This window comes from Epinephelus fuscoguttatus, linkage group LG8, assembly GCF_011397635.1.
Source record: "Epinephelus fuscoguttatus linkage group LG8, E.fuscoguttatus.final_Chr_v1".
NCBI lineage: Eukaryota > Metazoa > Chordata > Actinopteri > Perciformes > Serranidae > Epinephelus > Epinephelus fuscoguttatus.
This window is the reverse complement of record NC_064759.1, coordinates 2,514,369-2,537,672: the sequence shown is the minus strand read 5'-3', so window position 1 is coordinate 2,537,672 and position 23,304 is coordinate 2,514,369. Positions and strand designations below refer to the sequence as shown.

At 42.9% G+C, this 23,304-nt stretch overlaps 1 protein-coding gene across 1 annotated transcript in view; it reads right to left on the bottom strand.

Moving 5' to 3' along the window:
- Nucleotides 1-23,304, bottom strand: part of cpne4a (copine IVa) — a 124,405-nt gene that overhangs the window by 20,228 nt on the left and 80,873 nt on the right. Inside the window, exons 10-12 of the mRNA XM_049583417.1 lie at nucleotides 22,244-22,342; nucleotides 9,108-9,194; nucleotides 2,520-2,579 (exon numbers count right to left, since the gene is read on the bottom strand). Of these exons, the coding sequence (XP_049439374.1) occupies nucleotides 2,520-2,579; nucleotides 9,108-9,194; nucleotides 22,244-22,342 (246 nt within the window). The remainder of the gene's footprint in view (nucleotides 1-2,519; nucleotides 2,580-9,107; nucleotides 9,195-22,243; nucleotides 22,343-23,304) is intronic.

The following is a 23,304-nucleotide window of genomic DNA, read 5'->3' as shown; positions in this document are numbered from 1 at the left end:
TCACAGTCTGTGGACGAGACACGAGAGAGACGCATGACGAAGTGCAGTGTAGCCAATCAGAGGCAGAGGAGGCCGGGTCTGGCCAAGAAAAGCCAATAGCGAAGCAGCAAGCAGAATAAACTGAAGGATTAGTGTGTGATGTCATACAGGAAGTGCTGGCATCAGTCACATGACTTATTCTCAGTTTGATTATCCTCATGTCGTGTTCACACCAAACGCAATGCAAATTTTCGCGTTGTGTTCCTCACGTAGGTTTGAATGCTGGAATATTTAGTGCTGACTCACTTCATACATGTGAATGACTCGTGCCACACGCGCATGAAATCACTGAATCGATGAATGAACTTCCGCCGGCATATCCTTGGCGTCATACGTCCCCCAAAGGATCTCAATGCTGATTGGCTATTGCTGCGCCAGCTGGTCGCTGAAGTTAAGATTTTCCATTTCTTGTGAATAAGCATATGATGCGAAATCGCACTTCTTGCTTTATAGGCAGCACTTAATTCGCGTTTTTTGCGTCAGTTGTGCCACGTCCATTGGGTCCATCGCACTAGCTGCTGGGACTTCACGTTTAAACATATCTTTACATATAATTCATTTACACAAATTGTCTTTACATATAATTCATTTACACAAATTGTTTTATTCGAACCAGTTTGCATCCAGTTTTATCCAGACCTCTGCAGAAAAACAGTCTGTCACACCTCAGAGTTTTTCCTGAAAAAATAGCTTGTAACTTTAGGAGACATTATTGCGCTACTCAGTCAATTAATCAGCTTCACTAGTCTAAAGATATTTGACTCAAAAAGTAGTGATGTCACCACCATGCTACTGAGAAATGGAGTTAGTATCATCATTACTTATAAAAAAAACCAATAAAGTTTATTAGCTTGAACATTAAATATCTTCTCTTTTTATTTAAAGGGAAATTTCGGTTTATTTCAACCTGTCTCCTATTGTCCTAAATTTGTTTCAAGTGACTAGTGACATAAAAATAATAGTTAGCATGTTAGCCGTTAGCCTAGATACAGCCGAGGCGCATAGTAGCGTCAGACCTGTTAAAACGTAAGTGAACGGGCAACCTTCAAGTGCAAAGTTAGTCCACTAAACAAGCTTTTTTTCCACAAAGACCGCCTCATATCGTTAGGATAAATGTCAGAGAACATATAGAAAACGACATGTAAACGTGTTGTCTTACCTTACCGGTGTGCTGCCATGTTTGTTTACCATCTAGCTCTGCTTTCCAAAGCGCGGCCAAAATATATCTGGCGAGCTCTAGATAAAGCCCAGCTGGATACTACTCCAGGTGGAGGTGTCTCGTCCTCGGTCACATCCAGACCTTGAAAATAAGGCTGCAACCGGTCCCATTCCTTGCAACAGAGGCATTCCTCTTCTGTGGGCACTGGGGCACAGCATTCACAGGTACACCACCAATCTCCAGAGCTACGCAGCCTTGCAGCAGCCATTCCTCCTCTCTCGTCCTCTACCTGTTGCGCCTCTCTCTCTCTCCTCCTCCGTTCTTCAATTTCACAAAGCTCTTCGCCAGTGTATTCTGGCTCAAATAAATAAGGGCGGCCATCAAACTCTGCAAAATCAAATTCCTCCTCCACAAAGTCGAAGTCTGGCAAAAAGTCAGCCATTATTCTATAAATCTTTCATAAAATAAATGAATGAACTTTTCAGGCTACTGTCCGGTTCTGCCTTCCAGCTGTTGCTGCTTGTTCTCGCGATATTTCGGCCGCACTTTGGAAAGCAGAGCTAAATGGTAAACAAACATGGCAGCACACCGGTAAGGTAAGACAACACATTTACATGTCGTTTTCTATATGTTCTCTGACATTTATCCTAACGATATGAGGCGGTCTTTGTGGAAAAAAAGCTTGTTTAGTGGACTAACTTTGCACTTGAAGGTTGCCCGTTCACTTACGTTTTAACAGGTCTGACGCTACTATGCGCCCCGGCTGTATCTAGGCTAACGGCTAACATGCTAACTATTATTTTTATGTCACTAGTCACTTGAAACAAATTTAGGACGATAGGAGACAGGTTGAAATAAACTGAAATTTCCCTTTAATTGAACATAAAGTATAAAGTTTTAAAAATCATTTCATTCTGTTTTTATTTAAGTCTTACACAACATCATAACTTTATTATTTATTATAATTTACATTTCAGTGTGTTTGTGTGTGAATCAAGAGATTTGAAGGAAATCTGTGGTTTTATAAACTTTGTCCCACATTGTTTTAAAAGTTTATGAACTAAGGAATATTTACAATAATGAGAGGAAATGAGCAGCAGCGTCAGGGTGCTCACGCTGGTCACACCCCAGTGAGAGATGCCGGTGTTAACTGGGACACTGAGGCTGCTGAACATGTCACCGTGGTTACCGTTTCCATGGTGACATCAGAAATTACTCTCAGAAATGGGACGCACTCCTGACGGGAATATGAGACAGGAAGATGACCTGAGTGTGAACTATGCACGTGTGTGTATGTGTGTGTGTGTGCGCGCGCACTCACTGTAAACTGGATCTGACAGCCTCCCATGATGTAATCCAGGAAGGAGTGCATCTTGATGATCTGCAGACAGAAAAAACAAAGCAGACACGTGAAGATGAATATTTAATAATTCAGAGGCCTACATGATGTAACATCAAACGGAGCGCTGAAGTCACACTTGCATCAGCTGTTTCATTCATCCTCAGTGAACAGCTGTTTGTCGACCAGCTGACGAGTTGCGTCCAATCAAAACTCACGCAGGTTTAAACAGAGATGTTTTAGCGATTTAAAGGTTTCACTTAAACATCATGTTTCATGAGAGAGAACAACTTAAAGGGCCATGCCACCACTTTTACACCTGAGGATGAGTTCACTGGTCCTGGTCGGTCCTCTGCCCGAGGAGCAGACTTCTGCCAGCGCCGTGGCCTAAGGTTAATGACATCATATATTTATTTATATTTGATTTTGAATCATCACCTGTCACCTGAATTTAGTTTTCCTTCACAATAATAAATACATTTCCACTATAAATTGATGCAGTAAAATTCACCAGAATGCAGGAAATGAAGTGTTCGAGGCTCAAAATTTGCTGGAGGTGGACCCTCAGACCCTCCACGTAATATGTGTCGCTGGCAAACATAATAATGCACCACTGTATGGGGATTAAAAAAACAAGTAGTGTCCAGGTCATAAAATACCAAACTCACCCTTTAATTACGATGAATGCTGCAACAGTTTGTCGATTTAAAGAAACTTTAATCTGCAGCTATTTTGATGATGAAGTTATAATTGAAGTCACTTTTCATGCAAAGCTTCTACACGTCCCTGAGGTCTTCTCCATATATTACAGTAACCTGAATATCCTCATATCTCTGGACTGTTGGCATCATGCCTGAGGCCCCCTGGGGCCCCTGTGAATTGGCCCCTGGCTGCTGTGACAGAATGAGATCAGAGAGGATCTTTATGAAAGTATGTGCAGCTGGATTATCATTAAGCATCAGCTGATATAAGGAGGGCAGAGCCGCAGCTGAAGATGGATGAACCATCATCACCTGGAGCTGGTTAGTAAACTGCTCTCATTCTGTCATCTCCACACCAACTCCTCCTGCTCTTAAAACATTTGCTTTCATTTCCTGTCTCCACTCAGAGTAAATGAGCCCCCGCCTTCAGTAATTTGTTTCTGTGTTGTGCTACACCTCGCTGTGTGTCGCTCTCTTCAAGCTGCCGTTAACTGGCTCTGAAGCGGGAACTCTTCATGTGTCGAGTGTCATCAGGCTAAATGTAATCTGGCTTTCATTCGGCGGCAGGATTCCCCCGACTCCCCTCGCTCGGCGTCTGAGCGCCGTTCAGCTTCGTCTGGCAGGAAATGTCAGGTTAGTCATGCTGCTCAGCGCCGCATAATTGGTTCCGTCTGTCAGCCAGACGCCGACGACAGCCTCCGAAAAACAAGAAGCTCAGAGAAAAAGCTTCATCTTCACTTGAATGATCAAGTTTTAATGTCTTTAACTGGGAGGAAACATCCAGTGACGGGACACTTCAAGGGGAAAAAGATACAATTTTTTTTAAAAATCAGATGCTGTTAATGTCACACAGTGTCCCTCAGCTGTGCTCACAGTCTGCCTCTCTGGTCCTGTCTGCAGCCACATTTACCGTCAGTGATATTCTCTGCAGGCCTTTCCCAAACCGCCCCCGACACACTCACCCTAACCACTTACACTCTATTTCCATGTTCATGCAGAGTGTCCGTCACACTGAGTGCTGTCCCAGACCAACTAATAAGAAGTAGAAGTGATTTATTAAACCCTCGAACAGCGAGCCTGCACCGTTGCACCAACTTACTGTATTGACCACGTGCAACACAGAACTGTGTTCGTCATGGAAGACACTCGTACAAATAAAGTTCACACGTCTCCCCTGAGGAGTGTCAACTATTCAAACTTAATCCCTTTTTAAACAGGAGTTGTGCAAATTTGCAGCAAAGCCCAATCAGTCTTTTTTCAGCATTGGCAGTATAAAAACAAAATCGGGGAGTGCAGCAAAATGCCGCCTACCTACTTTTGTTTATACAGAATGTGCCTTTTTCGGGGCAATGGGGGGCGTGAGCAAGTAACAAAGCGTGTAGCTCAGCGTGTGACATAAACAGTGACGTGGGAGGGAAGCCGCAGCTGGTCAGTCCTTCGGCGATTCTCTTGTAAGTCGGCCCGTTCTTCACCGTCCCCGTCATCTGACGGTTAATGGCCTCTTCGTTTGCGAGGACAAGGAGGGCGCGCAATTCCTTGTCTCCCCAGTTGCTCATCTTTACAGTGTCTGTCAGGTTTGTGTTTCCCTCTTGCTACTAGCTGCTCGCTAATTCCTGCTATCAGCTGTTTCCTGTTTATCCACCGCCAGTGGCTCGCACGTGCGGCGTCATCAACAGCTCCTCCCACAAGTCTTCAACAGCCCCTCCTGTAGCGGAAGGACGCCTCGGTCTGTTTAAACCAAAAAGGTTCCACCAATATGTCTACCCTACGAGGCAGAAAATTGGGCACCTCGGATCAACTCGCCAATCCGGCTCTGTGTGTCTAAACGCTCACAGCTTGCCGGCAAAACGGCCCAACATTTGCCGAAAATCTGACAGTGTAAAAATGGGCTTAAGAGACATTTAATTTTGTCATACAACAACATCTTCAATGCTACATTTGATTTAGGATCAAATCTACACCTCTCTAGTGTCTGTAAACCTGAAGTCATGTTTATTTTAAAGTGTAACAGGAACTGTTGCAAAAACCGAGCAGCTGAGAAAAACAAGAAGATGTTTAGAAAAGTAAAAGACAAAAAATGTCACCAGTGAATCTCAGGGATAAGTTTTATTCCCTTTAATGTATTGTTTGTTTATTTACTTATTTATTCATCAATTCATTTATTTATCTTGGTGGCAAAAAGATTTTATACACCACCAAAATTAAAGTAAATAGCAGCACAAATCAAATAAAAGTGATACAAATACGTATAAAAAACATAAAGTGGGAGTTATTCTACTTTTCTTCATGGTTACCAAATATAACGACAGCTCCTTCTTCCACTGCAGAGAGGGAAGTTTGTCCTAAAGCTGCTGCTGTTGTATTTAAACCCTACACCTTGATAAAGGAGCTTCATTCAGCTATAAACTGAGTTACACTCTTTGACGGAGTGGGAGTGCGTCTGGTTTTGGAAAGGCCCTGTCTGTCCACCTGATGACCTCACACTTCTCTTTTCTTCACTCCCATCTGACCTGCAATCACTTCATTCCCCTCAGCTGAGTGTCCCCGCCCACCTCCTCACCTGCACCTCATTCCCTCATCAGTCCTGCAGTACTTAAACCAGCCGCCCTTCCTCAGTCTGTGTCAGCTGCCATGAGCCTCCTGTCTCATCCTGATTCCTGATTCTGTGCTAACCATGTTTGATAAGCCATCCTGTTCTCACTGTCTTCGTTATTTTTGCAACTTCCTGATTAAATCAATGAGCTGATCCTGTCTGCCTGCTTCTGTGTGCATTCAGGTTCTTCCCTTGTTGCCTTGACAGTTGAACCATGCATGTCTTAAAAAGTCACTAGTTAAATCTTTAATTAGCCTCCAAATACGATGATTACTCATAATCTAAAATGATGTATGCTGATCCCACTGTTTCTTTATCAGCTCACTGACAGCATGTGTTGAGAAATGGGTGAAAAACAACAGTCAGTCTGGAGAGAGAAAGATAAAGGTAATGAGGTGTCATTAAGGATTTTAATATCAGGACTGTCAGTTTTCTGTCAGGACCAGAAGCTATGAAGCGCCCACAACCACGACTGAAATAATTTCTCCCTCAGAGTTACTGGTTGGTTTCCATCCGATGTGGAGCAAACAGCAACTGAATTTTTGTACTGGTCCCTCCACTGCTGTGATGTGAACGTTGGGAGTTGGTTCGTTGAGATAAGGAGCAGATGGCACTAACTGTCTACTCAGAAGTCTGTAGAAGAAGATGATGTAATCAAAAGAGCTCCAGTTAAACCTCAAACAAAGGAAAAGAATGGATGCATAATAATGGAGAGCACAGTCGCCTTTGCAGTGATTTTAAGTCATTATTTATTAGTTGAATCTGTTTGCATTGCATTTATTTACATTTACCTTTTATCAATAGTGCAACATTTAAACCTCCCTCAAGCATAGAAATGGTTTTTGCAAAAGTTTTTAAACACAAATTTAAGCTGCAGAAGACTTTCAGCAGGAGAACTGTGACTCCAGAGAAACAGTGAGTCATCTCTGTTTTAACACATATTCTGACACAAAGCAGAAATTATTACACATTTTTTCTGAAAGTTGTGGGTATAAAAATAAAGTGGTAAAAAAAATGTGCTTTAATATCAAAATATTTTCTCTTCCACTTTCAAATTTAAACCAAACCAACATATTCTCACTGTGACCTTGTCACATGTCCACGTATGGTCATGGACTTTCCACGTCCACATATGACGTCCAAGGTACCCTGGGTGTGTTGGTTGTTGGTGTTCTGTAATTATGTCGTGAACCCTCGTCACGAGCTTCATGAAGTTTCATTTATGACAACAAATGGAGTATGTTTTTCATAACAAGGCAGATAATCCCACAGGATTAACAGCTACATAGAGTTGAGTGTCGTCTGCATAGAGACGAATATCAACTCCGTGCTCACAGATCATGACCTCTAGTAGTGACATACAGTACAGGCCAAAAGTTTGGACACACCTTCTCATTCAATGCGTTTTCTTTATTTTCATGACTATTTACATTGTAGATTCTCACTGAAGGCATCAAAACTATGAATGAACACATGTGGAGTTATGTACTTAACAAAAAGGTGAAATAACTGAAAACATGTTTTATATTCTAGTTTCTTCAAAATAGCCACCCTTTGCTCTGATTACTGCTTTGCACACTCTTGGCATTCTCTCCATGAGCTTCAAGAGGTAGTCACCTGAAATGGTTTCCACTTCACAGGTGTGCCTTATCAGGGTTAATTAGTGGAATTTCTTGCTTTATCAATGGGGTTGGGACCATCAGTTGTGTTGTGCAGAAGTCAGGTTAATACACAGCCGACAGCCCTATTGGACAACTGTTAAAATTCATATTATGGCAAGAACCAATCAGCTAACTAAAGAAAAAGCAGTGGCCATCATTACTTTAAGAAATGAAGGTCAGTCAGTCCGGAAAATTGCAAAAACTTTAAATGTGTCCCCAAGTGGAGTCGCAAAACCATCAAGCGCTACAACGAAACTGGCACACATGAGGACCGACCCAGGAAAGGAAGACCAAGAGTCACCTCTGCTTCTGAGGATAAGTTCATCCGAGTCACCAGCCTCAGAAATGGCAAGTTAACAGCAGCTCAGATCAGAGACCAGATGAATGCCACACAGAGTTCTAGCAGCAGACCCATCTCTAGAACAACTGTTAAGAGGAGACTGCGCGAATCAGGCCTTCATGGTCAAATAGCTGCTAGGAAACCACTGCTAAGGAGAGGCAATAAGCAGAAGAGATTTGTTTGGGCCAAGAAACACAAGGAATGGACATTAGACCAGTGGAAATCTGTGTTTTGGTCTGATGAGTCCAAATTTGAGATCTTTGGTTCCAACCGCCGTGTCTTTGTGAGACGCAGAAAAGGTGAACGGATGGATTCCACATGCCTGGTTCCCACTGTGAAGCATGGAGGAGGAGGTGTGATGGTGTGGGATGTTTTGCTGGTGACACTGTTGGGGATTTATTCAAAATTGAAGGCACACTGAACCAGCATGGCTACCACAGCATCCTGCAGCGACATGCCATCCCATCCGGTTTGCGTTTAGTTGGACGATCATTTATTTTTCAACAGGACAATGACCCCAAACACACCTCCAGGCTGTGTAAGGGCTATTTGACCAAGAAGGAGAGTGATGGAGTGCTGCGGCAGATGACCTGGCCTCCACAGTCACCGGACCTGAACCCAATGGAGATGGTTTGGGGTGAGCTGGACCGCAGAGTGAAGGCAAAGGGGCCAACAAGTGCTAAACACCTCTGGGAACTCCTTCAAGACTGTTGGAAAACCATTTCAGGTGACTACCTCTTGAAGCTCATGGAGAGAATGCCAAGAGTGTGCAAAGCAGTAATCAGAGCAAAGGGTGGCTATTTTGAAGAAACTAGAATATAAAACATGTTTTCAGTTATTTCACCTTTTTTTGTTAAGTACATAACTCCACATGTGTTCATTCATAGTTTTGATGCCTTCAGTGAGAATCTACAATGTAAATAGTCATGAAAATAAAGAAAACGCATTGAATGAGAAGGTGTGTCCAAACTTTTGGCCTGTACTGTATAAACACTACAAAAGCAGTGGACTCAGGACAGGGCCTTGTGGCACTGCAGATGGAATATTTGTTTTTATAATTAACAGCCCTTATACTGTCATTGCTAAGTAGTGTCATTAAAATTTGTCGTTAAATTTTTCTTTTTCGGCTGCTCATGTTGGATTGTTATTCCAGGTTTGATTTTGTTTAAACCAAATTGATGCTGTTTGTGAGCCTCACATGTCAGATTTTGCTGCAGCACATGAACACACCCTGAGTGACAGTTTTAATAAACCAACAGATTAATAATCACTCACCTTGCACTGGTTCAGGATGACGATACCAGAGTTCTTGTAGTTCTTCTTCTTGGTTTTGTATTTGGGATTTATGCACGGCCACTGAACCTGAAAACACAGACAGACAGAAAATAAATGTCAGGTCGTCCTCCTTCATAAATCAAATACATGTTTTACATAATATATACTCTGTATTTACAATTCACCAGACAAACAGAGGTCATTCCATCTATATTCCTGTTTCAGCCTACAGCAGTTGATGAGGATTTCATTTGGTGCATAAAATAATAATAATAATGCAAAAACCTCAGGACGTCTGATGCATGAGCAACACTGACACAAAAACAAGTAAAAACACAGTATGACTATCATCAGACAATAAAGCCTTTTTTGTACATAACATAATGATAAAAGAATAAATATTTCTGTGTATTTGTTTATTTTAATAGGATGTCTTATCGAGATCAATTTTTTTAGAGAGACTTGAGCACAAGACAAAAATATCAACATGGACAAAAACAGAAATTCACAAACACGATTTACACAGAGCAGTGGTTTCTACTTTGAGAGAAACAGTTACAAGTGGAATTCAAAATTCTTGAGCATTAAAATATTTCAAAGACAGAATTAATTTTATTATAATTTTAATTTTAAAACTTTTTGTAACTTACTACATTTGTAATCATATCATCATGTCTCTCATGTCTGTTTTGTATTCGTGTTTCTGTTCATAATTTTTAATTTCCTTCTGTTCTTTTAATTTGCATTTTAATGTCTTATCCTGCTTCTCTGTCATTTTTAATGTTTTTAATTCATCATGTAAAGCACTTTGAACTGTGTATAAAATGTGTCTTACAACTTAATGTAAACCTAAACCGAAAAAATAAAGAGAGAGAGACCGCCACTGCTCCTGATGTTTGATACAAACTGGTGAAAAATTCAAGAAACACCTGCATGAACATGATGGAATACGATTGGATGTGTTTCAGGTCAGCTGGTAACAAACAGCTGATGAATGAGTATTTACAGACACCAGGAGAGCAGCTAAACACCAAGCAGCTGCTGCTTCCAGGTGAACACACTAATCGCTCCTCCTCAGTGTGTGTGAGTGTGTGTGTGTGTGTGCGTAGCTCAGGGATCTGTGTGTGTGTGTTTGTCCCACAGTGATAATCTGTGTCTGCCCGAGGAGACAATCAGCTGTTTGTTTCCTGTCATCAACATCATCAAACACCCTGCAGCACCTGGCTCAGGTGATTTCAAAATAAAAGCCTCCAGCTGATCTGTGATCAGTCAGGTTTGTCCTCTGCAGGTGAAGCTGATCGCTGAGATGATAATTCAGCCATAAACAGGTCGTATAAAAACCATAAGCGAGTTCTCACATTAAGGTTATAACCAGAGGAGCATGACTGCATTAGCACAGCTGAGTGACTTTATATGTCTCAATAATCTCTTCAGTCTACAGAGATACAGCTCGTTTAAAAAAAGAACATCATTAGCAGCCATGTTGAACAAAATTAAAGTCGTTTATTGCAACAAGCTGCGGCGCCTCGCTGCTGAGGCTTCACCCTGTCTGCATGTATTTAATGTAAAAAATGATATACTGTATGTAATGTGTATTTTTACTTTATATTATGCAGATAATCTCATTAAAAAGTAAAAATGCAAATAAATTATTTATCTTAAAGTATCAGTGCATTAATAATAAAGCCATTATTCCCAAAGCTTCCCCTCCGAACTGTTCATGAATAATACAGATGTTTACATCAGGATTTTAATTATATAAAGCACAATGACCAATTTCATCCTAATGTATTAACTGCTATTTTTATTTGTTTTTGGTGTGTTTTAGTTTTAAACTTAATTTATTGTGTCCTTAATGTGAAAAGTCGTTTATGGTTCTGTCGAGATACAACGTCCAAGGTACCCTGGGTGTGTTGGTTGTTGACGTTCTGGGACGCCGTGTCAACTTCAGCCTGTTACATGCATTGTCTGTTTTCAAAATACACTTCTGTTTTCACAGGAAATGTACAGTTTGCATACAGTCTCTTTCAAAATAAAAGCATGACACTGGTACAACACTGTGAATCAATGTTTTATATCCTTTAACAACAAACACGTGGTTGGGATTAGGACAGAAAACAGGGACAGTCTTACAGGAAGTGAACCATCCCACCCTCCCTACTCAGGCTTCTGTCACCTTAACTTTCGTTGTTGTCCCGCCATGTTTCCCCCTGACGCTGCCAGGCGCCGTTAGAAAATAACAGCGACTGACTGCATATCATGTGGACATGAAAGGTCGGCTTTTTTTGTGTGTCTGACGCCAGAAGTCACTGACCAAGCGCAGGTTTTTAACAACTTCGTATACAGACCTTGTTGTCCAGACTAAAACAGCCCAGTAGCCAGTGTTGCCAAGAACATGTTGTACGTTTCTGCAAACCATCAGTACATAACATTTGTATGTTTCATACATATCATATCAACGTTTCTAAAGGAACACAGTTTATGAGCTGACATTGTCATCTAGAGGTGGAGGAGAGGATGGATGGCTCAACACCTGGGCCAGACGCCTGCCGAACAACAAAACCAGTTATCATATGTGTTTCCAAGTCGTTTTTTATGCACCAAACATGTGTGTTTTGTAGCAACCATAGTTTCGCCGGTGATAGTGCAGCGAAAAGCAGTTGTTCATCATTTAATCAATTCTTTTCCAGAAAACAATGTTTTGATGCATTGGATGTGCTGAATGTGCATATTAAGGCAGTACAGGAGGAGGTGCACATTAATAATCCTCCAGGACTGTAACATGCTCATGTTTAACCCAAACAATGTGTCATGTGACTGCAGTTGCTTCAAATCCAGGTTGGTCTGGTTGTTTTGGTGTGTTCACACCTGCCCAAACGAACCGCACTGAGGGGACAAACAAACTTGGGTTCGATTGAACCAAACCAAACAGGGCAGGTGTGAAAGCAGCCTAAAACGTCTGTTTCACTGCACCACAAGGACACTGTAAAGTTATGTCTGTATTTATGCTATATAAATCAGCAGTACAGCCTGGTGTATAAATTACTTATATGTAATCTCATAATCACAATCTTGGAAAATCCCTCGACCAAAGTGAAGCCGCCTCCAAACAGAGCTGCAGTTTTCTGTGCTGAGAGAGAGGAGGTCTGTCAGACGGCCATATAAACCACAAACCCTCCGGGCTGAAGACAATCCTTCAGCTGCCCAAACGCAGCCACAGAGGATTCACTCTGACTCCATTACATGAAACTGTGGACACCCAGTGACACACAGTGGCTCAGACTCTATTTGTGTCGGGATAGATGGATGGAGGAGCGTGAAGAGAGAGCTCCCCCGGAGGTTTCAGCTCGGAGGGATTCTCAGAGTCGGGAGCCGACTGTCAGCTGAGGAAGGAGGCCAATAAATAAAACCTGAACAGAAGAAGAGGAGACAGAGGAGGGGTTCCCCGGCGGGACTTTCTGACTGCTCTCATTGTTTCTCCTCCTCTGCTGGATGACAGCAGGGATGAAAAGACCTTCTGTTTCAGAGGGTTTACAGTGAAAGGTGTCTCTGACTAATCAGGGACCTACAGCGCCCCCAGACCTTCAGGTCACAGCTTGTGGTTCATAAACATGTTCAGGACACAAGTTCTCAAGATGTTAAAGTTTGTGTTTATATTTTCATTTATTTTTAAATAGTTTTATTGTACTTTTCCTTCTAATATCATATTTACATGATGTGTTCAGGTGCTTTGTGTTCCACTGCTGCGAAGCCAACAGCCCCACTCAAAATTAAACGCATCAGTATTTCTACCCTAACGGTGTTTTTACAACTCTCTGTAGTTGTTTGATTGTCTTGGTTAAAGTGTGTTGTTTTGCTCTTTGCTCTCTTTGTGCTGTCCAGTGAGAAATATTCCAACAGTTGACAGTAAAATAAAATAAAAGGTCACCTCATCAGTGTGGTGCAAGTTCATGCTTCATAACAGTGAGCTCAGTTCTCACAGATTAAAATGAAAAAGGTCACGTTCACAGTTCACATTTTGAAACTGAACCGAGATCACAGTCCCCCAAACAGTGAACCAGTTCATTTCTGCAGTTCATTTTATAACATATTAAAATCTTGATTGTCGTCTGAATTGCTGGTTGCAGCAGCCATGCAGGTGTTGTGTCGAAGTCTGTTCCCCATCCTGTTGTGTTTCCTTCATGTTAAAATGTGTAGCAGCCTCCACCATGGTTAGGTGAAGAAAATGGATGGTTCAGATATATTTTCCGTAACCACATATCCTGTCGGGGGTCGTGGGGGTGCTGGAACCTATCCCAGCTGACACTGGGCGGAAGGCAGGGTTGCCAGACAACCATTCACACTCACATTCGAGTCACCAATTAACCTGCATGTCTTTGGACTGTGGGAGGAAGCTGGAGCACCTGGAGGAAACCCACGCAGACACAGGGAGAACATGCAAACTCCCCACAGAAGGGCTCCCCCAACTCTCTTGCTATGAGAGCTAACGACTACACCACCGTGCCGCTGTTCAGATTAAGGTAGGGGGAAACACATATTGCTGAGTACAGTCAGACAGAATACGGTCTTCAACACACCAGCATGCCATGAAAAAAATGTTTTATGTAGCAGATACTTTGAAACTTTACGTAACAACACCGTGGTAAACGTGTGGTTTTGTTTAGGCACAAAAACCACTCGGTCATGGTTTGGAAGAGATCAGGTTTGGGCTTCGAATACCTGGTTCTGGTGGCACCATCACAGCGGGTGAAGCCTTGATGTCTCCATAAAAAAACAACGCTTTTTTTAGTGGCACTATCCTGGCAGGAAACGCGGTGATGTCTCATGGCAAACACTCAGTGTTCATGGCACTATCCTGGCAGGAAACGCAGTGATGTCTCATGGCAAACACTCAGTGTTCATGGCACTACCCCCGGTGGAAAAACAGCAACATGTTGCTAAGAATCAATCAGTTTTGTTGTTTGTTGGTCTTGAACAATGGTCTGCAGATTGGCAGGCGTCTCACCTGAGCTCAGGCCTCCACCATCCCATCCACCCTCAGATGACCAGTCAGCTCTTACATTACGTCACTGTATAAACTGTCATATGATGCGTATGAAACATACAAATGCAACATATTTCTGGTTTGCAGAAACAATGGCAACATTTTCTTCTGGCAGCGGGCAGTTTAGGCCAGTGTTTTATGATCGTGTTTAGGGCTGCCTCATGAAATGCGGAGATTCGAATCAGTCAGAGACCTCTCAGTCCACTTAGATTGTTTCAAGTTGAACAGTCTTATTTTTTGTCTTTGGCTGCTCAGTGAGCTGTGCAGTGTATTTCTGGCGACATTTGGGTCCCCAGATTTTGCTGCAGAGTGAGCGCTCTTGACTTACACTCTACTCTTTGCTAGACAGCTGTGGACGTGATGCAGCGGCGCAGAGGAGAAACTTCCCACCGTAATGCTTTGAGGTCACATTATCTTCTCTCCTCTGCTTCAAGGTGATGAATGTACAGCTCATAGATACTTAATACGACACAGTCTCTGGCTGTGGCACTGACGTCCCCTGTTTAAACTTTAAAACTTTATATGCAAATAAAAACCTTATTATTGAATATTCGTATTAAATGGCAAGATCTGATTGGACTGACATAATTCTGAGTCGGGTACAGTCCTCATCATGTTCATGCACAGCTCTGCACCTCGTACAGCTCTGACAATAATGAACTGTGTGGAGCCTCCTTCTGGCTGCACCCTGCTGCTTGTTGAAGACATTTACTGCCAGAATCGAGCCAGCTTTTGGGCGTCAGTCCAACTTTTCAAGGTTGAGAGTTTTGGTGAACTCAAGCAATTAAAATCTCATATTGTTCCTGATGCACAAAGACAACCAGAGCCAAACCTACTGACTAATGATGAGCACGAAACAACAGCGAGCTCACACCTCCGCTCCCAATCCTTCAAAGTGGGGAACAACTTTTGTTGCCCCTCTGCTCCTCGAGACTCCCAGATCGCTCTCCAAAAACTTTGTTACACGTCTCCTTGTCTCCCTTATCCCAACATTCAGACATTCACATGTCTGCACATTCATTAAAAACCTGTGTTTGTATATTTATTGTGAACAGATCCATCGAACCAAAGTTTGTAAAGTTACTGCTCAGACACCCAAAGCACACAAGCCAGCATACTTTGTTTATTAACTAAAGACATCTGTTTACTAATATGTAGTTAGTAAATTAACAATGGATTAATCCGAGTTATGATTAGAATGTCTCATATTTTGTTTAAAGAATAAATGCTGCTACATTATTTCTACACAGTGGAAATTATATTAATTTATCATTTTTATTATTTATCATGTCAAAATATAGTTCAAACTACAGGAACTGTAACTGAGAGACATTTTTTACTGCAATTTAATTGAAATGCGTTTCATATTTTCTGTCATATTTCCTCAACATTAAAATTTATTGTCATTAAAAACTGATCAAAAATAGGTAGTTAAAGGGTAACTTTAATTGAAAGATTATTTAAAATATACCACCTTTAAAAATATTGTTCAGTTAAAGAAAACTGTGTTGTCCTTTTATGTAAGTTTAAGTTTATTTTGATTAAGAGTAATGCGGTCACACCTGTTGCAGGAAGTACATACGGCCCCAAAATAATAATGTTCTGCACTGACCAAGAGGCGCACATGGGGACTGCCATTTTGCACCTTTATTTGGTTTCTATCTGATTATATTTGTTTAAGTGGCCTGTTTGGACAATTCAATATATTTTCTGTTGCTGCACTAACTTTTTGGGACCTGTCTATTATCAGAAAATTCACATGGGAGACTATTGTTGGGCACGTCTAAATGCTGGACATCTGTTGAGAGACTCTAACAGTAATTGTATTTGTTTTTTGTTTTTTATTTTTGTAAATTTCACAGTGTCTGCGGAGAAGGATGGAAATAAAACTTAAAGACTGGACTGGTGTAGTTACAGGGACTCTCAGCCTCAGAACAGAGGGGGATGTGAGAAAGTATCGAGAGACAGACGAACATATTGATGGGTCGGAGAAATAGACAGCTACGTCGGAGAGTTTTCTGTGTCATCAGAAACATGACGGAGTGCTGATGGAGGAGAGTGAAAGGTGAGATGATCAATAACTGTCCTGAGTCCAGGTGACAGTAAAATAAATGATGCATTTATCAGTGTCATGTTTCAGCCTCAGAAGATGGATTTCATTCACATGTGTCCAAAGTGGAGGAGGCGAGGCTCTGACAGAGGCATTATTTTATCAGACCGTCACCGAGGATCATTGCAGTGAAAACACTCTCATCACTGATAATGAGACAGCTCAGAGGAACGTCTCTGCTCAACAGTCACATTGTTAGTGTGTTTTCAGCTGTGTGTTGTCATCTTCAGGGAGTTTCCAGAGAAAACACACAACCTGAGCACTTGGAAACAGAGCGGCGTTAACATGCAGCACTTTAATTAGCGACTGCCTCATTTCTGTCCAACAGCTCTTCTTCTTGACAGCTGTGTCTTCATTATCTCTGCCTCTGCCTCCGGCGTCCCGGGTAATTACATCACACCGGCTGTCCACCTAAACCCTACAGCATCACAGTCCCACAGGTGCGTTTTTAAAGGGCAGGTCACGCTGCTAATTGGCACTTTCAAGGAATCCTGGAGCTGCAGGACCTGACGGAGATCAGGTAATTTCTTTTTAAACCTCCAGGGGTTAAAGTCTGCTGCAGACAGTTTGTATTCACATTAGCGCTCCAGGGAGGATAATGCCAGTCAAATGGTTGCTACTACTGATCCATGTTTTCAGCTGGAGACGGTTGTTGTCTTTCCCAAAGAGACACACAAGATGAAGAGTCAGCCAGGGCAGCATGCTCACACTGACAACACTAACACACGGATGTTTAGCAGGTTCGATGTTTCCCACGTTCATCATCTTTAAACGAGCAGTGTGTAGGATTATTGACACCCAGCTGTGAGGACTGCAGATTAGGAGCGGCTGAAAGTTCTCCCATGTGTCGAGCATGAACTCCCAGTCAGGATTCCTTCAGGGCTCATTGTTTTCACCAAGAGTCAAATTATCTGAAAAGCTCTCCTCTCCAAAACAGACCAAGTGATTAAATCGGGTAGTAACACTGAATGAAGCAGTTTCACGTTACAAACCGAGGTTTCTCAGACGCTGCTCAGCTCATTGCAGACAGGCGGCTCCCCCAACACCTGCTGATGTGTGCTCACCTTTTATCTCTGATAACTCAAGATCCAGGGACCTGTTGCACAAAGCACCCTAAGTAAATAAAGTCCTTTAAATCTGAGTTAAGATTTCCCTTAAATAAAATCAGTTGCACAAAAAATCCTTAAGGTTTCCTTGAGTTTTTCTCCTCATCTTAATCTTATACTTAAGGAATTGCTTAGAGTTTTTTAAACCATTGCACAGAGGGCCTCAGCGACCAAAGTAAAAAACACAAGATACATCTGACTGCATCTCCATGGCAACATGGCTGAGTTTTTGGTGACCAAAGAGGAAAATGAAGGCAACCCAAGAAGAGGACCTGATGGACACCGTTAATGATGAGCAACTGATTTTGTACTACAAATTTGACCGGAGGTTAATTTATGATTTGGAGTTGGAGCTGGATCACTCAACTTTCCAAAGCTGCACTCTTTCAGCCCTGTTACAATTAATGATTGCTCTGCGGGTTTATGCAACGCGATCTTTCCAATCAGTCGTTGGCAAAGCATTTCACATACACAGGTCAACTGTTGGCCACGTCGTTCACCAGGTTTCAAACGGCCTCACCCGTCTGATGAACACGGTGGTGAAGTTCCCGTCCGAACAGGAGAAGGATGTGATAGCGGCTTCCCAAAAGTGTGCGGGGTGATAGACGGGACCCACATCAGGATTCAAGCGCCCACACAACAAGAGGATCATTGTACAGTTAGTCTGCAGTCATGAAAATAAAATAACCACTCTCCACTCTGTTTATAAAACACACTTTGACTTCTGAATGCAGAAGTTTCCCTGGCGGTGGTGTATTGTCTCAGTGTTCTGCTGGATGTGGATGTCGACATAATAAAACTCCACGAGCCTCCTGTGTGTGCGGTCTGCTGTGTGAGCTGGTGTCACTCAGTCTGACGCTCACTGAGCCTCTGAATTGATGAATTGATCGAGCAGCTGAAGGAGAAACAGGACTTTCTGTCAGACATCTGCCTCCCGGAGGAACCTGAACCAAACAGCCTCCAGCCACAGCTGTCTGCGTCTGTGTCCACAGCCAAATGAAATATTAACCTGAACTGCTCAAACACCTGGAGTGGAGCATTTACACAAGTTCTTAAGGACAGTTTAGAGATTCTTTTACTTTGCTGGAATATTTTTAGGATATTTTATATATCTAGCGATTATCGGGCACTGTAAGAGGAACTGACAGGATGCCGGCCAGCTTTTCATTTCTGTGAGAGTCAGACATGGTAAGCAGGAGAGAGAAGGTATATCGTTCATAGAGCGTGGGCACTTCCTGTGTCCACTATGTGGCGCTGGAGAACACAGTAATTATATGTCATGTTGCTGTAAATCAACTGCAGACCGCACCGTGCAAATTCTCTGTAAATCAAAAGATACATTGAAACTACCCAACAATATATGGAGCAGAGAAAATGAGCTTCACCTCAACCGACTATGAAATGAGGATGCTGCTCACATATTTCTACATGATTAAAGCTGATGTAGGCAGTTTTTATTTTGGCTTCATTGGGCAAAAATCCCTCAGTAATCTCTGAGCGTGTTGTATTTAAAGAGGACTGAGAGAAAACTACACCACTGCACCTCTTCTGGGCTGTTTTCAGGTCATTCACAGGTCATTTCAGAGAGACAGCATTCCTGTTGGCTGCTCTACAAATGCAAATGAACGTCCCTTCAGTGAAAGCCTGATTCAATGGAGGAGAATCCTGCAGAGAAAGTTGCTGTTCAAGCATTTGGCAATGACTGCCTACACTGCAGAGCAACACCCAAAAATGAAGATGGACTGATTGAATAGAGTCTGAAAGAGACAACAGTGTTTCAGAGATGGAGAGAAAATGTTGATAATAGTTTAGCCTTCTGCTAACTGGAGCTAAAGGCTCACGGCTGTGGCTTCAAGTTCAGTTTTCGTAGCTACTGTTAGCGTAAGGTTTGAATTACAGTGTGTCTTCTGTCTCAGTCCCAGCACCACAGACCACCTTGCCAGGAGGAGAGCAATCAGCAACCTCAGTTACCCAAATCCAGCCAGTGCAGACCCCAGTTCTAGGGAGTGAACATCCCCGACTCCCTGCCAGATTTGCGAACTTTCTGTTGCTGCCATTACACAGGTTAAAGCCAATGCTGCTGCTGTGACACCTGTCGCTGTAGGCTTTATGCAGACCAAAGGGCCGTCTCTCAAGCCTCCAGCTCTCCTCCCAGCGAAGCATGGACAGCGGCGAGGAGCGAGGCGGAGGGAGCATGGGGTAGCTAGCAGCTAATTCTTGTTGTATTTGTGGTCTGATAAACAGAGAGAGAGCGGAGCAGGGAGGGGCTGAGAGAATGAGCTGTGGGCAACTCAACAACTAAATAAGATTAAATAAATCAATGTATGGGAAACACTGAGGGTCTGTATGAAGCGTGTGCATATGCTGGTGGCCGTCTAGTGGGAGGGGTTTAGGACAGAGAAGGAGGCAGGAGGAGGGTGTGTTTTCAACTTCTGCTGTTTTTTGCCTGCCTCAGATTTAAAGCTACAGTGTGCAGGAATTTCTCCCCATCTAACGCTGAAATCGTATATTGCATTCAAACTGATAGCGCACTCTAGCGCCTCACTGTTTCAAATGTGTATTGCAGCAACGGTAGCCCCTGTGTACCAAAAAGCTATGATAACATTGATGAAACCATGTCATCTGATACTTCATGGTCACTCAGACTGTTGGGGCGAGTGTAAATCCAAACATGTTGACCCTTGTTTTTTGAGTTCGCCAATCTCCTTGCTTTTTTGATTCCCTTTTGTGTTTTCTTGGTGACAAGGATTCTGTCTCCTGTGATGCTGCATATGCATGATCCTGCATTATGCTCAAAGAGTGGGACTTTGTTATGCTGCAATAGTGCCGGGGTAGAAGCGAAGCGCCTCTTGCTCCTCTCCTTCGGCTTCTCAGTTAGTACGTTTACATGACACTTGAAAAAAACGAATTATTGCCTTAATCCGACTATAACTGGACAACTGATGTGCATGTAAACGTGTTACTCCGACTAATATCGGAGTTCTCCAACTGCAATTAAGACACCCAGATAATGCGATTGGAATTCGATTTTCTCCGGCATGTATACGCCTTAATCAGAGTTAAACTAGACAATGCATGTGCGCATGCTCCACACTCACCGCGCTGGCGTATGACCCAGGAACAGACAAGACATGCTATTGTTGTAGCCCTCCAACAGCATACGGCGTTCTTGTCTGCCTCTCGAAATCACCATGACCACGAGGGATAGCATGCACCTTATCTGCACAATCAGTAACACGTACATTACGTAGGAGATGAACAAAGTTGTACCATTACTGACTGCAGTTGTTTATTATTAAGTGACGTAATAGGTCAACCGGAAAGGGGGCCGTATTAACCCGCTGAAACAACACATATCGCCACCTGGTGTTGAGGAGGAGGACACGTTCCCGTCAGTAATTCGATTTTCTCAGTTGCATGTAAACTGGGACAAGGACAGAAGTCCGATTAGACGCCAAAATCGAATTTTGAGCATAGCTCGATTAAGCTGTGCATGTAAACGTACTGAGTCACGCAGTGCTGGCCTGGCTCTCAATGAAAACGCCGAAGGTGGGACTGTATGTCAAAACGTTATGGAACCCCCCAGACAACTCACCCACACATTGTACAAACAAATCCGAAATTCTCCTTTTAGGAGAATAAGTCAGATTATTGGTGGAGGTAATGATACACCAATGATGACATATTTATGAATGCAGACATCGATTTTTGCCAATAAACAACTGAAAATGTTTCACACTGTCCCTTTAAATAATGATGACAGAGACACTCTGTATATGTGCGTTGAGCACAGCATTAGTTCAGGCAGGTCACAGTGTCAAGCTCAGCTCACATCCCAGCTACATCAGCTGATATCAGTCAAATCAACTGATGGATCAGCTGATTGATGGAAGGGAGTCAGCTGATAGATCACATGATTCCTGTCTCATTCATGGCGCCCTGTTTAAACTGCTCTGGCCTGCCTACTGTTGCTGCTTCCTCTGCAAGCTGCTTTGCAACCCGCCTCCACCCCAGCTCCTCCTTTTCATGCTGTGTCTGATGTATCAGTGTCATTTCTGTTTGTCATTGATGCTGCTCTGTTCTGCTCCTGGAGGGTCTTTGCTGCTGCTCTGCCTGTCTTAGGCTTTCCATGTATGCACGTGGAAGGGCAGAGAGTTGTGCTCTCTCCACCTTAAGCTTTCTACGTAGGCATGGGGAGAGTGGAGAGGTCCCAGAACACAGCCATATAACCAAATATCAAATCGCAAATAGTTTTCCTTGACTGAGGTGGTCCTGACTGAATTTTACTTTTGAAATGCTGAGTATATTTGTGTCTAAAACTTTGTTACTTTTTCTTAACGCAGGAGTTTTAATCATAGTGGAGTATTTTAATAGTGTTAGATAAAGGATTTGGATACTTTCCAGCACTGATTAAGACTCACATCAGACTCGTACTTAGAGGGAAAAGTGTCTTTCTACATGATCCACCTGCCATCTCACCATGACGAGCTTCACTTCTGTGCAAGAAAAGACACCACCTGTTTCTTCCTCTCAAATTAAGGCAGAGTAAACAGTTTGTTTAATAATACACCAGGATGAAACTTTAAGCTCTGTCTAACCTCGTGTTTGTATAAATCGTTGGCCTCAACACTCTCAGTGATTACGTAACACCCTCCAACTCATCACTGAACACTCCTGTGTGACAAATGTTTTCTCGGCTGATTTAAAGTCTACATGTTTATATAATCCATCATGAATTTAAATGCAGATATGAAAAGCATTTAAAGGTTCAAACAGTGGTGGTTATCAGGAGACAGAAAATGTGCAGCACGTCTCTGCAGCTGGTGAGACTCTCTGAGAGGCTGATCAATGGAGGTGTGCAGGAATCCTCTCCTACCTGTCGTCCATCGATGGCTCCTCTCATCTCTTTGAACGTGGCCTCGAACTCGCCGATGTAGTCGTGTTTCCCGTTTGAGTCCCAGTCCCACACGGTGCACTGAGAGGACAGAGAGACGGAGACACTTCAGGAAAAAGATTTAAGAGGAGAGATTTCAGTTTGCTATTGTGTCATTAAGTGAAGCTTCATCACACTCTGATTACAGTAATTATCATTCAGTCACATTAACGATGACACGCAGCAGTTCATGTAATTGTTTTGTCTCTAATTAGAAGTCTGTTGTTGCAGATGAAGATCACGAGTCTGTTTACTTGTTTGGCGGCTTTAGATAAATGAGATTTTACAGAGGCGGTCGCAACTCAGTCGGCAGATACAGTGTGTTGCTGAGATGTTCACAGTAAATGGCCAAAAGTGTGCGGACAGATGAACATACAGCACTGCTGAATAGTTTGTATCTTCATGGTCCGTACTTGTCTCTTTGTAGTGTCTTCATGTCTCTCTGTAGTCATCTAGAGTCTCTTTGCGGTCATTACTTGTCTCTTTGAGTGACATTTTGCAGGTAAAATCCATGGGGCCCCCGTCACTCTGGGCCCCTGGGCCTGTGCCCAGTGTGCTCCCTCAGTAATCCATCCATGTTTATTAATGTGCTGCTGTAACCTCTTTCCCAGCCGTTCCCATCAGCTGACCATCACGGCCCACCTGCTCCTCCTGTCCCTCATTAGTCCTGCAGTACACTCATCTCCACTCTGCCTCTGCCAGAGCTCCCTGTTTGCATCCACTCAGCCGCCCAGCCTCTGTTCTTCCTGCCTGACCCTCAGATTGATGAGTCTGTGATTCTGTGGCTGAGCCTTCTCTGGATAAGTTTCCCTGCTCTGACTGATCACCTGGTTTTCACCCTCGCCTGTTTATTGATTCAAGTGACCTCTTATCTTCACCTCTGCCTGTGAGTCATGCTGTTTGGTGCAAGCTCGCTGTTTTCTGAGCCGTGACATCATGTTTCATCCACAGAGGTTCAGCTTTCCCAGCAGAAATTCATTCCAATTCGGATATTATTGAAACAT